This window comes from Mustela nigripes, chromosome 7 (assembly GCF_022355385.1).
Source record: "Mustela nigripes isolate SB6536 chromosome 7, MUSNIG.SB6536, whole genome shotgun sequence".
Classification (NCBI taxonomy): domain Eukaryota; kingdom Metazoa; phylum Chordata; class Mammalia; order Carnivora; family Mustelidae; genus Mustela; species Mustela nigripes.
In genome coordinates, this window is record NC_081563.1 from 10,199,572 (window position 1) to 10,212,038 (window position 12,467).

At 49.9% G+C, this 12,467-nt stretch overlaps 1 protein-coding gene across 2 annotated transcripts; it reads left to right on the plus strand.

Annotated features, from left to right (window-relative positions):
- Nucleotides 1-6,911: 6,911 nt before the first annotated feature.
- On the plus strand, nt 6,912-11,350 carry LRATD1 (LRAT domain containing 1). Of its 2 annotated transcripts, none has more exons than XM_059405173.1 (2): nt 6,912-7,150; nt 8,120-11,350. In XM_059405173.1, exon 2 carries the CDS (start codon nt 8,156-8,158, stop codon nt 9,038-9,040), a length of 885 nt encoding a protein of 294 aa, XP_059261156.1. In that variant the 5' UTR covers nt 6,912-7,150; nt 8,120-8,155; the 3' UTR covers nt 9,041-11,350. The 2 variants fall into 2 exon arrangements, with proteins under 2 accessions (XP_059261156.1, XP_059261155.1); XM_059405172.1 differs by having other exon boundaries at nt 7,135-7,220.
- Nucleotides 11,351-12,467: the final 1,117 nt, after the last annotated feature.

The window sequence follows — 12,467 nt, forward strand, 5'->3', positions numbered from 1 at the left end:
GGGCTGAGTCCTGGGGCCACGTGGGCGCTTTGGATGTCTTCCCAGCATGGATGGAAAGTGACGGAGGACCCTACAGAGAGCAGGGCAGGAAAGGAACCTAAAAAAATGTACGCTTTCCAAGTGTCTCTGATTACAGTATGAGATGATGGGAGGAACAACAACCAGGTCTGGGAAATCAATGAAGTTGCTGCAGCAATTCTGATGGGCGTTCCGGCTGACTCGGGCCCAGGGTGGCAGCCCAGGGACGGACTAATGCGGAGAGATGAGAAAGCCATGCAGGGGAAAGAAAGCCCAAGAGTTATATGGGGGCCGGAGGGTGCCCGGGCACTGGCTTGCAAAATGGGGAGGGCAATGGTGCCTACCCACAAAAAGACAGGCCAAAAGGGAAGCTGAGGTTTCCCTTTCCCTTTTCCCTTTCAGCTTCATCCTGCCCTTTGGGTGTCTGTGGGACAGCCACAGGACGGGCCTCCAGGCTGTTGGATATCTGGGTCTGCAGTTCAGGGGAGAGACGGAGCTGGAGAGTCCCATGAGGGAATCATCGCAAAGGGATATGATGCAAGTCAAAAAGCAGACAGGAGTATGCAGTGAGAACGCATGGAAAAGAAAACCGGAGTTCGGAATCCTGAAGAAAGCCAGTATTGAAAGGACAAGGTGAAGGAAAGGAGCCCACAAAACATCGTAAGAACAGCCAGAGAAGTTGGAAGGAACCCAGGAGAGCGAAGTACAGTGGGAGGTGAAGAACGCTCGCACCTCAACAAGGACGACGTAGTCTTCTGTGCCATGTGCTTTGGGGCGGCGAGTAAAACAAGACCCCCAAAGCATCGGTCACATTCCGTGCCAGTGGGTCGCCCCACAGCCTATTAGAAAAGCGAATTGTGGTGGGAGGCAGCCGGGTGCCTCAGCCTGACTCTTGATTTCGGCTCAGGTCATGATCTCAGGTCACGAGATCCCCTGTGTCGGGCTCTGTGCTGGGCATGGAAGCTGCTTGGGATTCTCTCTCTCCTTCTGTCCCTCCCTAGGCCCCCATCCTCTTTCTTCCTCTCTGGAGAAGAAAAAGAAAAAAGAAAAAGAGAAAAGGGAAGGGGAGGGAGGGGAATGGGAGGAGGTAAGGGAAGGGGAGGAAGGAAGGAAGAAAGGAAGGAAGGAAGGAAGAAAAGTGGGCGGGCCTGGGTGGCTCAGTCGGTTAGGCATCTGCCTTCAGCTCAGGTCATGATCCCAGCATTCTGGGACTGTCCCCAGAGGCAGGCTCCCTGCTTAATGGAACGTCTAACTTCTCCCCCCACCCCACTGCTCTTAAATAAAATCCTAAAAAGAAAGGAAGGAAAGAAGGAAGGAAGAGGGAGGGGGAAAGAAAGAGAGAGAAGTGAGGGCTGGGGCATGGAGTTTAACAGAAGAGAGAGAACCCTCAGCTCTGCCGCACAGCTATAATAAGACTTTTTAAAAACCACTTGACTTCACACACCTTTGAATGCCAAAGGATACATTTACCAGTTTAGTCTACGCAAGTCTAAAATGAGCCTTGCTTCTGTTAGAGACAGACTACAGAATGCCGAGAGAATCCACTTCCAAGTGTTTATTAAGCGCCTTCTGTTCCAGAACATCACTGTACCCAAGAGAGTAAGAGTCATTTCTTCCAGGTGAGAAGCGTTTGACCGGTGACTGCCACGCGGCATCTTGAATGCTTGGGGAGACTGTTTAAAATGCAGATTCCCAGAGCACATCCCAACGTTAAGTTGCACTAAATCCGGGGTAGAGCCTGCGAAGCTGTACTTCTACCAGGCTCCTGATGATGCCAGAGAACTATCCGGAAATCCAATACTGTTTATCACGTAATAAACCTCCTCACGCACCACGGAATTCAAAGCATGAGCGAGGCGTTGGGGCACTGCGATGGGTGAAAGCTGAAACAGAAACAAACACCAACAGCTCAGAAAATAAAACTGTGACCGTGGCTCGTGTACGCATTGAAGCGGCCAAGGCGTATCTACTGAGAGTGTCCTCTGCACCAAACCCCAGGCTCAAGCAAAGGGATTATAAATTTGAACTGGATTCGGAGATTTTCTTCAAATAACTCTCAGTCTATGAAGGAAGAAAGGAAAGAAGATCAACCAATGATTCTAGTGCAGTTCGATCAGTATTTTGACATCTGCCACATTCGTGACCAGTATTAACATGGTCCTCTGGGAGCATAAAGGATGGTCTCCATCAGAATGGGCGAGGAGACAGACACATGGGAAGGACTGAAGCTTGAATGGGTTCTACATTTTGATTATCAGTTAGATGAGGATGGCACGGAAGGATATTCCAAACAGGAGAAAAGGTCATAGTGACCCAGACCTACCAAGAGCTCTTACCATCACTATGCTATGGAAGTTGCCATATGCAAATGCATGTACCCTCCTAAAATTTGAAAAGAACACAGAGAAATGATAGATACTGAGACACCTTTGTATAATCCACATCCAAGAGCCTATTAAACCCACAGATGCTGAAAGTTTTGTCCAGAGAACCCTTAGGAGTATTTAAAGGCAAAATGATAAGAAGCCACTGGAAGAACCTTCGATAAGAATATCAAGTTATAGGAAGGAACTAGGAAAATGTGACGATGTGGAATCTAATCCCAACCTAGAAGAGGGCCCATGAGAAGGAATAGTAAGTTTGAACACGAGCGGTTAAGGGGAAGCTGGATTCTCTTTGGTCCTGGTTGCAAGGAAACAACCCCGCCATTTTTGCCGTCAAGAGAGAAAGTAGAAGGCAGGTAAGTTAGTCACACGGGGGTGAACTTAGAGGAAACAAATAGTAGGGAGATGCGGGGCAGGACCTAGGGAGGCAGATGGGTCTGTTGTTGATTTCTTAAACTCTGGGTGATGGAGGAACGCGCTGAAGGGGATCTTCACGGTGAGAACAGACACGAAGGGAAAAAGGGGAGGGGGATAAACCACTTGTTGTTCTGAGAGAATTCGAAAACAAAGAAGTGTATACCGACCAGGATAGCTTCCTTCTCTAACAAGCAGTCACAAAAATTTTGGTGGCTGAACTCAGTAAGATTTCTTTCTCCCTCACATCACACCAGGGCTTGCACACTTGGATGCAGGTTGTCTGAGAGGAGAGATCTTCTCTCCTTAGTTGTTCAGGAAGCCCTGCCTGCTTCCATCTAGAGGTTCCGCCATCTTTTAAATTCTTGGAGCTCTACCAGGGACCCTCCTCTACGACCAAAGGGGATGAAACAAATGCACAGAAGATCATGGTAGTGGTTTTACTTGCAGGGGCCAAGCCTGCGTGTGGCTGACTAAGCCTGCGCCCTCATTCTGCTGCTCAGATTCGGCCAGAGGGTATCCAGTGAACTGCGTGTGAGGCAGGACGTGTCCTTTAGCTGTGTGCCCAGAGCAATGGAAATGGGGTTGGTGAGCCCATGGTACTCTCTCTGCCCCAGACAGGCACAGAATGTTCTTTAGCCAAGATCAGGGTGATTAAGCTGAGAGCCTAACGTAGTCAAGGACAGGAGAGGGGACAGTTCATGAAAGACTAAATGCTAAAGTAGGACATACAATTAAAAACAGAAAAATAAAAAAAAAATAAAAAACATTCTTAGCAAGCAATGATGTCAGACAATAAACATTCCTTCTGTTCTCGGGCCAATTTTAAAGGATGGCAGTTTGACCCAAGGACGTGGTCAGCAAAATTTGGGGAAAAGCCTTTCATGTGGTGCTAAGGGAACCAAGAGGAGAAGAAGAAACGGTATACAAGCTCACAGCAACAGGACCAGCTATATATACCCACACATAAGTGTCTGACTCCTAATCACTCCTCTGCCAACCCTCTTCTGTACATTTTCCTCACACAAGAAAATGCTCATGTATAAACAATTCAAAATACTGCAGGACACAGGATGTGATCGGCCCCAGGGCTTGCACACAGAAATCAATACAGAGCGTTAGATGTTTAACTAGTCTCGGGCTAGCCGGGGCTCTCACCACTTAAGAAAGAAGCAATCCCACACCCCCGCAAGGACAGCCTTGGACGCTCCATTTGGTTAGCCTTTCCCTGGGGCAACAGACAGACAGACGTGGGCCGTTGTCCTAAGCAGGACAGGGGACCCTCTCCCCCCCTTCCACCAATAACTTGAAGAATAGGCAGCATTTACTGAACGGTCATTATGTGCCAGGCACTCTGTCTCGCACAACTTAAATGGGTAGATACTGTATTATCACATCTTACAGAAAAAGAGACTGACGCCCAGAAAGGTTCCGTAACATACTCAAATTTACCCACATGGAAAATGTAGGAAAATGCAATTAATTGGCATCCAGAATTTGTGCTTTTGAGGACTACATTTTTCTTTTGGAAAACTGTATTTCCTCAGTGTAAAAAGGCAGGATGGGGTGAGGAGTGATAGACAAAAAAATGACCAAACAATATTTTGTGATGAAAATAAAAGTTAGGTTTTCTGATATTGGAATCCATGAGTTGACTGGCCTACTTCTTACTTTATTATCTTTATCACTGCCAAAAGGCTACAAAGAGGAGATGTATTTTCCTTCTTTTACTTGAAGTCCTTCTTTTCCATACCTCAGAGCCAGTGTGTTCTGCTTTATATTCCCAGGTGGGCTCTCAGGCTATTTATTCTCTTTTGTGATTACTGAAGCTGTAAGCTTCTTACCCTGGCGGGAGGAAGGTGGAGAGAAGAGATCCAAAAACCTGCACGTGGAAGTTTTAAACTTTTGACACTACATCTTGAAGTCCTGACAATATATTTTGTTCACTGTCCTTTAGAATGTTGGGGGGCTAAGCAAAGAGAAACAACTTACTTACTCTCTAGTCTGGAACAGTCTACGAGAGGCCAAGTAAGACCAAACATGGCATTTCAGCAAATATGCTATAAATGTTTGAGTACAAGATTTTTTAATAAAGAATTGTTATTATGTTCAGTTAGCCAGCATATAGTGTGTACAAGATTTGATCTTGGAGTGGACAGGAGATTAAGAGAGAGAAAGAGGTTATTCAACACCAAGCACTGAGCTACTTTGAATGAGTTCATCTCAGACACCAGTGATGAACCCTTCAGATACTTCCTCCCAGAGATCACTAAGTCCAGTTTACAACCAGACCAATGACCCGCTTCTTGATTTCTGAAGTCACTTGTTTAGGGCCAAAACAAATTGTTTCCTATCTATAGAGAGTATAAAAAAGGTCATCACAATCTGTAGCCGGTTCCAGGATGGTAACTTGTATTTTTATAACTTGCACATTGCCAAATTTCCAAAAAGATATATGTACATCAAACATATGCAGATGGTCATTTTGAAACCACTTCTTCCAGCAATACTTATTAAGCATGTAATTTTGAGAAATCACTGCATTTGGAGGCTATGGGATACACAAAGACATTCAGAAAGCAGTCTGACAATACTTAAGAATAGCCTACAAAAAAAAATTATAATAATAAGCGTTTTTATAATGTGCCATCAGTCCTCAGGTAACTTCTCTAGGGCACCAGTTTTCTCACTACATGCAACAAGATTTTATTACTCAATGAAGAGTAGAGCCGGGTTACAGAGTGGCTCTGGAGTCCCACAGGCCCTCCAGAGATTTCTGGCCCTGGGACTTGGGCCCAGCTTCCTCCTCTGTGGCAGTGGGCGGTATGAAGATGAAATCACCCACTTAAACCTCCTGGCATAGTGCCTCCCACTGACAAGTTTTCTATCCTTATGATTGCTTGATGGAACACTGTGCAGCCAGCATTGTGAAAGAGGTCTAGAACACAAAACCCTGTAGCAGGCAGGCCAATCCTCAGGCATTCACTTTGTAAAGAGCAAGAAAGTCAACACAAATTTGCAATAAAAAAAAAAAAAAAAAAAAAAAGTAAGAGCTCTAAGAGTTCCTGCGAGCTGCCAAAGGGGCACAAAAAGGAAGCCCTGGGGAAAGAGCGTAAGCTTCACGGAAAAGCTTCAGGAGGTTTCTTGAGAGTAGAACCAGATCTCTAAGAACATTTCAAGGCTTAGTGCAATACGCTTTTTTAAACTACTGAAAGTTCCCTTTCAACATCCAATATCCAGAACTCATTCATTCATTAACTTTCCATCCGGAAATGCAATCGTTAATTACTGCTGGGCACCCTTATGCCACAAAACCAAACAAAAATCCCTAGGCAAAGGCAGCTCTCGGGGCTTGGCTGTAGGCATTTGTGATGCTCTCCTTCATAAAAAAATCGCAGCCCCAAATCATAGGCCCAATTACAGAAAGGGCTGGCCAAGGCTCCGATTTTTCAGTAGCATTTGTCAAAGGTGCTCCTTTTAAACCGGGCGCCGGTGCTGGGTCAGCAGTTTCACAGGGATCGGAGATGAACAGAACGTCGTAGGAACAATGTGACAGGCATGGGTGCCGGCAGGGAATGGTCTGTGGGCAGAGGATCTGCCCAGGGCCGTCGGTTCCTGCGGCTCCCAGCAGGGCCCAGGTGCCCGCCTCCGGCAGTGTCGCTCCCCGCCCCGGGCCGCCCTCAGTGGCGGGGTACTCTGGGGGTCTTCTCCACCCGCAGACTCAGCTTCGCCGCTGGAGTCTGCACTCCTGAACATGGAACTCGGGCGCACCGCCGTCAGACTGGATCGGCTCCGAAAAGCTGCGCGGGTGAGGGGCGAGGGTGGAAGCCCGCAGCGGCGCCACCCACAAGCGCCGCGGCCCGCGCCCGCTCTCCGCGGGGGCTCACACCTCCACTCCCCCGGGCTGTGCGCGTTCTGGTGCGCGGGGGCCGGGAGGGCCGGGGCGGAGCGCGCACGGGAGACCCGCCCCTGCTCCCCTCCCACTCTCGCGGAGATTGACGGGGCCTGGGGCGCCCGTCCCAGCCAATGAGCGCGTCCCGGGGCGGGCCCTGGAACCAGCTGCTCAGGCTACTTAGAGTCTCGGGCTCCGCTGTAGGAAAGCAGAACGGAGTCGGGACTGCCCGGGTGGACCGGCCGGGCGACCCAGCCAGCGCGGACCGGCGGGCGCACGGGCATCGCGCCGGGAGCAGCACCGCACCGTTCCGCGCGGGCCAGAGCGGAGCCGCAACCCCACGAGCCGCCCAGGACTCCCTCGCCATCGCCGCCTCCGCAGCACCCATGGGGACCAGGAGACTTTAAAGGAGTTTGGGGTTTCGGGAGCAGGGAAATCACGGGTACGGAGAGGCGGCTTTCTTTGCCTTCGAAACGGGTTTTCTTCGTCCGACTGTTTGGACCCTGTGCCGGGTAGGAGGGAAAGGGGTCTTTTGGCTGAAAGTGGACCTCCCTACACAACCCGCACCCGCACACGGGCACCGCACTAGCTTCCCCCATCTTTCCCTTTCCTCTTTGTTAGGTTATTTTAGACAGAACGGCCTCGCCCTGGCGCAGCCCGAATGGCTCTGCTGGGGAGAAGGCAAGAGAAGTGAGGGGCAGAGTGCACCTGCTTGTGTGGGCAGGTGTGCCCGGGTGCGTGGGTGTACGTGCACTGGCGAGCGTGCGAGCGTGGGGTTAGAACTGTGCGAATGTGGGGGTCTGAGTGTGTCGTCGCGGAGGTTTATCATTCTGTATGTGACATGATCACACCGATACACCAGCCAGCCTGTCAGTGTCTGGACTCCTAAGTGAACAAAATTTTCCCGGTGTCCAGTGAGTGTCTGCGAATGTGTCCCATTGTCATTGTGTGAGGCGCTGTCAGGGGAAGAGTGCGACCTAGAGCAAAACTGAGAGAGGGGCTGGCGAGGGTGGGGACAGAAACGTGAGCGCAGCTTGCTCCAAGCTCTGAGGCCTTAAGCGCCCGTCTTCCTTTCAACCTACTCCTCGGTCCATTCCGGGGTGTCCGTCTCCCGCGCTGCCACCACCCGCGCTGTCCGCCCCACTGGGGCCCCGCGTGCCTTCCCGCCGCTGGCCTTTCCTCTTGTGGGAGTTGGACCGGGTTCCGGGACGGGATCCGAGGCTGTGGTCCCGGCGTCCGCTCTCGCCCCGAGGACCGGCGGCTTCTGCACCTGTCCTGCCGCTGGGGAGGAACGGGTGACTCCAGTGCCGGCGCGTAGGCGGGCGGGCAGGTCCCGGGGGCCATTGCACGTCCTGGGGAGGGGCAGCCCGACTCTGATCGTTGTCTCTGCTTCTCGTCTGTGCTTCCGCAGATCCCCGCTCCTGGCCCTCGCCTCGCCGCGTCATTGATGGGCAACCAACTGGACCGCATCACCCACCTCAACTACAGCGAGTTGCCCACAGGGGACCCGTCGGGGATCGAGAAGGACGAGCTGCGGGTCGGGGTCGCCTACTTCTTCTCGGATGAGGAGGAGGACCTGGACGAACGCGGCCAGACCGACAAGTTTGGCGTGAAGGCCCCCCCGGGCTGCACTCCGTGCCCAGAGAGCCCCAGCCGCCACCACCACCACCTGCTGCACCAGCTGGTCCTCAACGAAACTCAGTTCTCCGCCTTCCGGGGCCAGGAATGCATCTTCTCCAAAGTGAGCGGCGGCCCTCAGGGCGCCGACCTGAGCGTCTACGCTGTCACAGCGCTGCCCGCGCTCTGCGAGCCCGGCGACCTGCTGGAGCTGCTGTGGCTGCAGCCGGCGCCCGAGCCGCCCGCTCCCGCCCCCTCCCCGCACTGGGCGGTCTACGTGGGTGGCGGGCAGATCATCCACCTGCACCAGGGCGAGATCCGCCAGGACAGCCTGTACGAGGCGGGCGCGGCCAACGTGGGCCGGGTGGTGAATAGCTGGTACCGCTACCGCCCGCTAGTGGCCGAGCTGGTGGTGCAGAACGCCTGCGGCCACCTGGGCCTCAAGAGCGAGGAGATCTGCTGGACGAACTCGGAGAGCTTCGCCGCCTGGTGCCGCTTTGGCAAGCGGGAGTTCAAGGCGGGAGGGGAGGTGCCGGCTGGCACGCAGCCCCCGCAGCAGCAGTACTATCTCAAGGTGCACCTGGGCGAGAACAAGGTGCACACGGCCAGGTTTCACAGCCTGGAAGACCTCATCCGCGAGAAGCGCCGCATCGACGCCAGTGGTCGCCTGCGAGTGCTCCAGGAGCTGGCCGACCTCGTGGACGACAAGGAGTAGCCTTGTGGGGCGCCGCCTGCTCCTCCTGTCTCCCCGCGCCCCGCTCCCTCCCCCGCTCCCGGGCCTCCCGGCCGGCGATCCGCGACCCCCGCCCCCTCGAGCGCCCTCCTGCGGCGGCCAGGGCCCAGCCTGCACCCCCGCACCCCTCCGGCAAGTGGCAGGAAGTCTCAGGAACTGGCCCCGGGACCAAAGGGCAGCTGCGCGGCCCCCGGCTGAGCCCCCCGGTGGTGGCGACGGTGTGGGGGGAAACGCAGCGCGCGCTCTCCCCTTGAGTTGTAACGGGGGCAAGGAGAAAGGGCTGAGGGGAGCAGGGGACGTGGCTTTCCCCGCGGGTCACTAGTCCGTGACTGTCACCCGACCTCCTGTAAAGGGAACCACCACCACCCCCAAACGCGCACACACAGACCAGTCGGAGGTGAGAAATGATCCTTTCAGGGCACAGTTCAGTGCCTGTATGAATGTGTCCCCAGACTGCAGGATTTCCAAGAAATCCAGCCTGTCCCTTTAGGCACTTGTGAGTAATGCCACCAGCGAGCACTTCGGGACTCCGGGTTATCCCGCGGCTGCCCGGCACTCTTCCAGCTCTCCCAGCCCCAAGTCTCCTGCCATTGTATTGCAGGCAAAGCTATAGGGTTTGCTTCCAGTCCTTTCCACCGAGGGAAGCGAAAGCCACCCCCCACCCCCATTTGCCTATGAGTCGCGCTAGCTGGCAGCAGGGAAGCCTTTCTGGTCCCGAGAGGAAAATGGCGCAGCTAATTTGGTGAGGAGCGCGGGCCCCGCCCCCGGGAGGGAGAAGGTTCACCTGGTGTCTGGGAACTTGAATTTGTGCAGAAGGTCGCTTGCTCTTAACCGAAGATTGCTCCCTCCTTGGGCTGCATTTCAAAAACAGTCATATTTTTTAAAGGGTTGGAGGAGAGGAGGGGGAAGACATGGCAACATTCCAGAAACCAGCATTATTACAGCACCATAGCCAGTATATTTAGTTTGGCTTTTCCTAACATAGAAATCTTAGAAGGCGGGGAAGTGGAAATAAAGTTTTAAAAGTGGGAGAGCAGGTTTCCAACTATGTCAACAAAGCCTATCGTGTTGATGTTTTTATTGACCATTTTAGCAACATGCTAATAAAATTTCAAATTGAAATTTTTATTTTCATGGCTTTAATCCATGATAGTTTAAATACTGGGGGCCATTAAGAGTGGACTTAGCTAAGAGCTTAGCTAACATTGCCTTTTCACTCTATTTTTCTCAAATCTTATGAGAATTCTGTTTTTGAATATTGTAGTTAATTTTTTGGCTTGAAACGGCAGCCCTAGTAATGGTGAAGTTGTTAATGTGTATATTGTACTGAATTTCTGTCAGTTAAGGGGTTTTACTGCGTTGGTGGAAATTGCTAGCAGGTTCCATGAGGTTTCTTTTCTCCATGTTGTATACCATTACTATTTCACATCTGTATTTCTATTTTTCTTCCTCTCCCCTTGACGTCCTTAAGAAAGGAATCCAGATGTGGTAGCTTCCCGCCCACCCTCTTTAGCCAGTCCCACAATCCATTCCTGAAAAACAGAAAGGACTCGAAGGATCAGGGCAAGTATGTCTTTTCCAAAAAAAAAAAAAAAAGAAGGCTGTTTGAAGCCCCTTCCTCGGGCAAGGACGTCCCCACTTCTCTCCCTGTGCTGCAGCCCCGCCTGACTGTTACTTGATTCCGTGTTAGACACCAAGAGCATCTATGTCCCTTTCTAGGGGATTTGTCAAATAATGGTGTTGAGCTAATTGTTGCAAGCAATTGCATATTGACAGCTGTGATTCAGTTGGATGGCAAATATGGCCAAAGCCAGTTTCTTGGCATTTCAAAAATAATGCAATAAAAACTAGTCGAGGTTAGCTGAGACTGGAAATGCCTTTTTCATGGTGAAATGATTCATTTTTGTTTGTTTTTGGTTTTGGTTTTGGTTTTAGTTTCCATCTTGGATTCATTCCCTGATCTTGAATCAAAAGGTCAGATCAATGATATATGAACTAGAGTATTTTTCTTAAGCCTATTGAGTGATTTATTTTTTAAAAAATGTTTAAATGCATATGCTTTTCTTTCAGCACATACAACAGCAAAACTTTTGTAATAACTAACTTACCTTTGCATGTATGGAGAACTGAAAGCCACTTATTTCCCTAACTTACTCTTCTTTCAAATAGCAGATGGCAGATCATAAACCGAAATTCTTTATTGTATCTACCCTCTCCACATTCTTTACTGTGCCCCCGCCTACTGTACCTTGGCTCTCTGCTGTATTAAACACTATCCTAAGTACTTGCTCAGCAGGACTCCTTGACATTTTGTCCTCCACCTGTCACTCAGAGGGTGCGACTCGAGCAAAAGAAATGAGTCGGTCGGTCACACCTAATACTAACATTTATTTCCTCTGATGGCACATAATCTGATTTTTCTTTTACCGAGAGGGTCACTGTAACAGCGCTGTCTTAGCAGCTTTATACTTGCTGGGACTAGACTGGTGGTAAAAAATAAAAGTTTGGCAGCCAAAGCGGCATTTATTCCTGTACTGGTCTGTTAAGGACCGGGTTGACAAGACTCCTACAAATTTACAATAGGAAAACACTTGTTACCAAGGGAATTCCCGGTCTGGTCCGTGTTAGTAAGAGCCAGTGGCAAAATAATTCAGATCACAGTGCATCACTGAGAGGATATTATCAAGATACATCTTGATCCCCCAAATAGTATTTTTAGGGCATCATTAGCAATGTCAGTGAAACCAAAAAGGTGGAAGTTCCCTTGGGAGATGGCATGGATGGACTTGATTTTTATTTTGAGTGAATGTAATATCTCCAGATTTTATCAGAGTTTTAAAAATTAAAGCCAGAAGCCTCCTAACGTTTTCACAGAGGTCAGAAATTTAGTTTTGGTTGTAGTTCTCCAGAGAGAAAAGCTTCCTAAGACCTTTCATGATGCTGAATATGGCTCAGCTGGAGGTCTGGGCTATGGGCTATCTGGGATAGAGGAAAAGACCCTTATCCATCCACGGTGACTCTAAAAAGCAAACTACAAAAAAAAAAAAAAAAAAAAAAAAAGCCTAGGGAGGAGAAGAGAGGATAGGCATATTTTAAACAAAACCAAGCCCCAAAGTGTATTACTTCATTAAAAAAAAAAAAAATCCTGTAGAAACAACATATATATTTATTTTTTAAAAATTTAAGTATATCCATGAGCCAAATAGATACATATATATAGATATATAAATATATAGTTACTCAATATTAAAAATTTTAAATCCCCCTCCTGACTTCTTTATATGAAAAGAGACTAATAATATTTTCTTATAGTTAACACTTGTGCCAGATTAGAACAAACACAGAAGCAGCAGAAAGTCCAACGATGTTACATGATTTTACTATCTTTTTTTTTTTTTTTTTTTTTAAA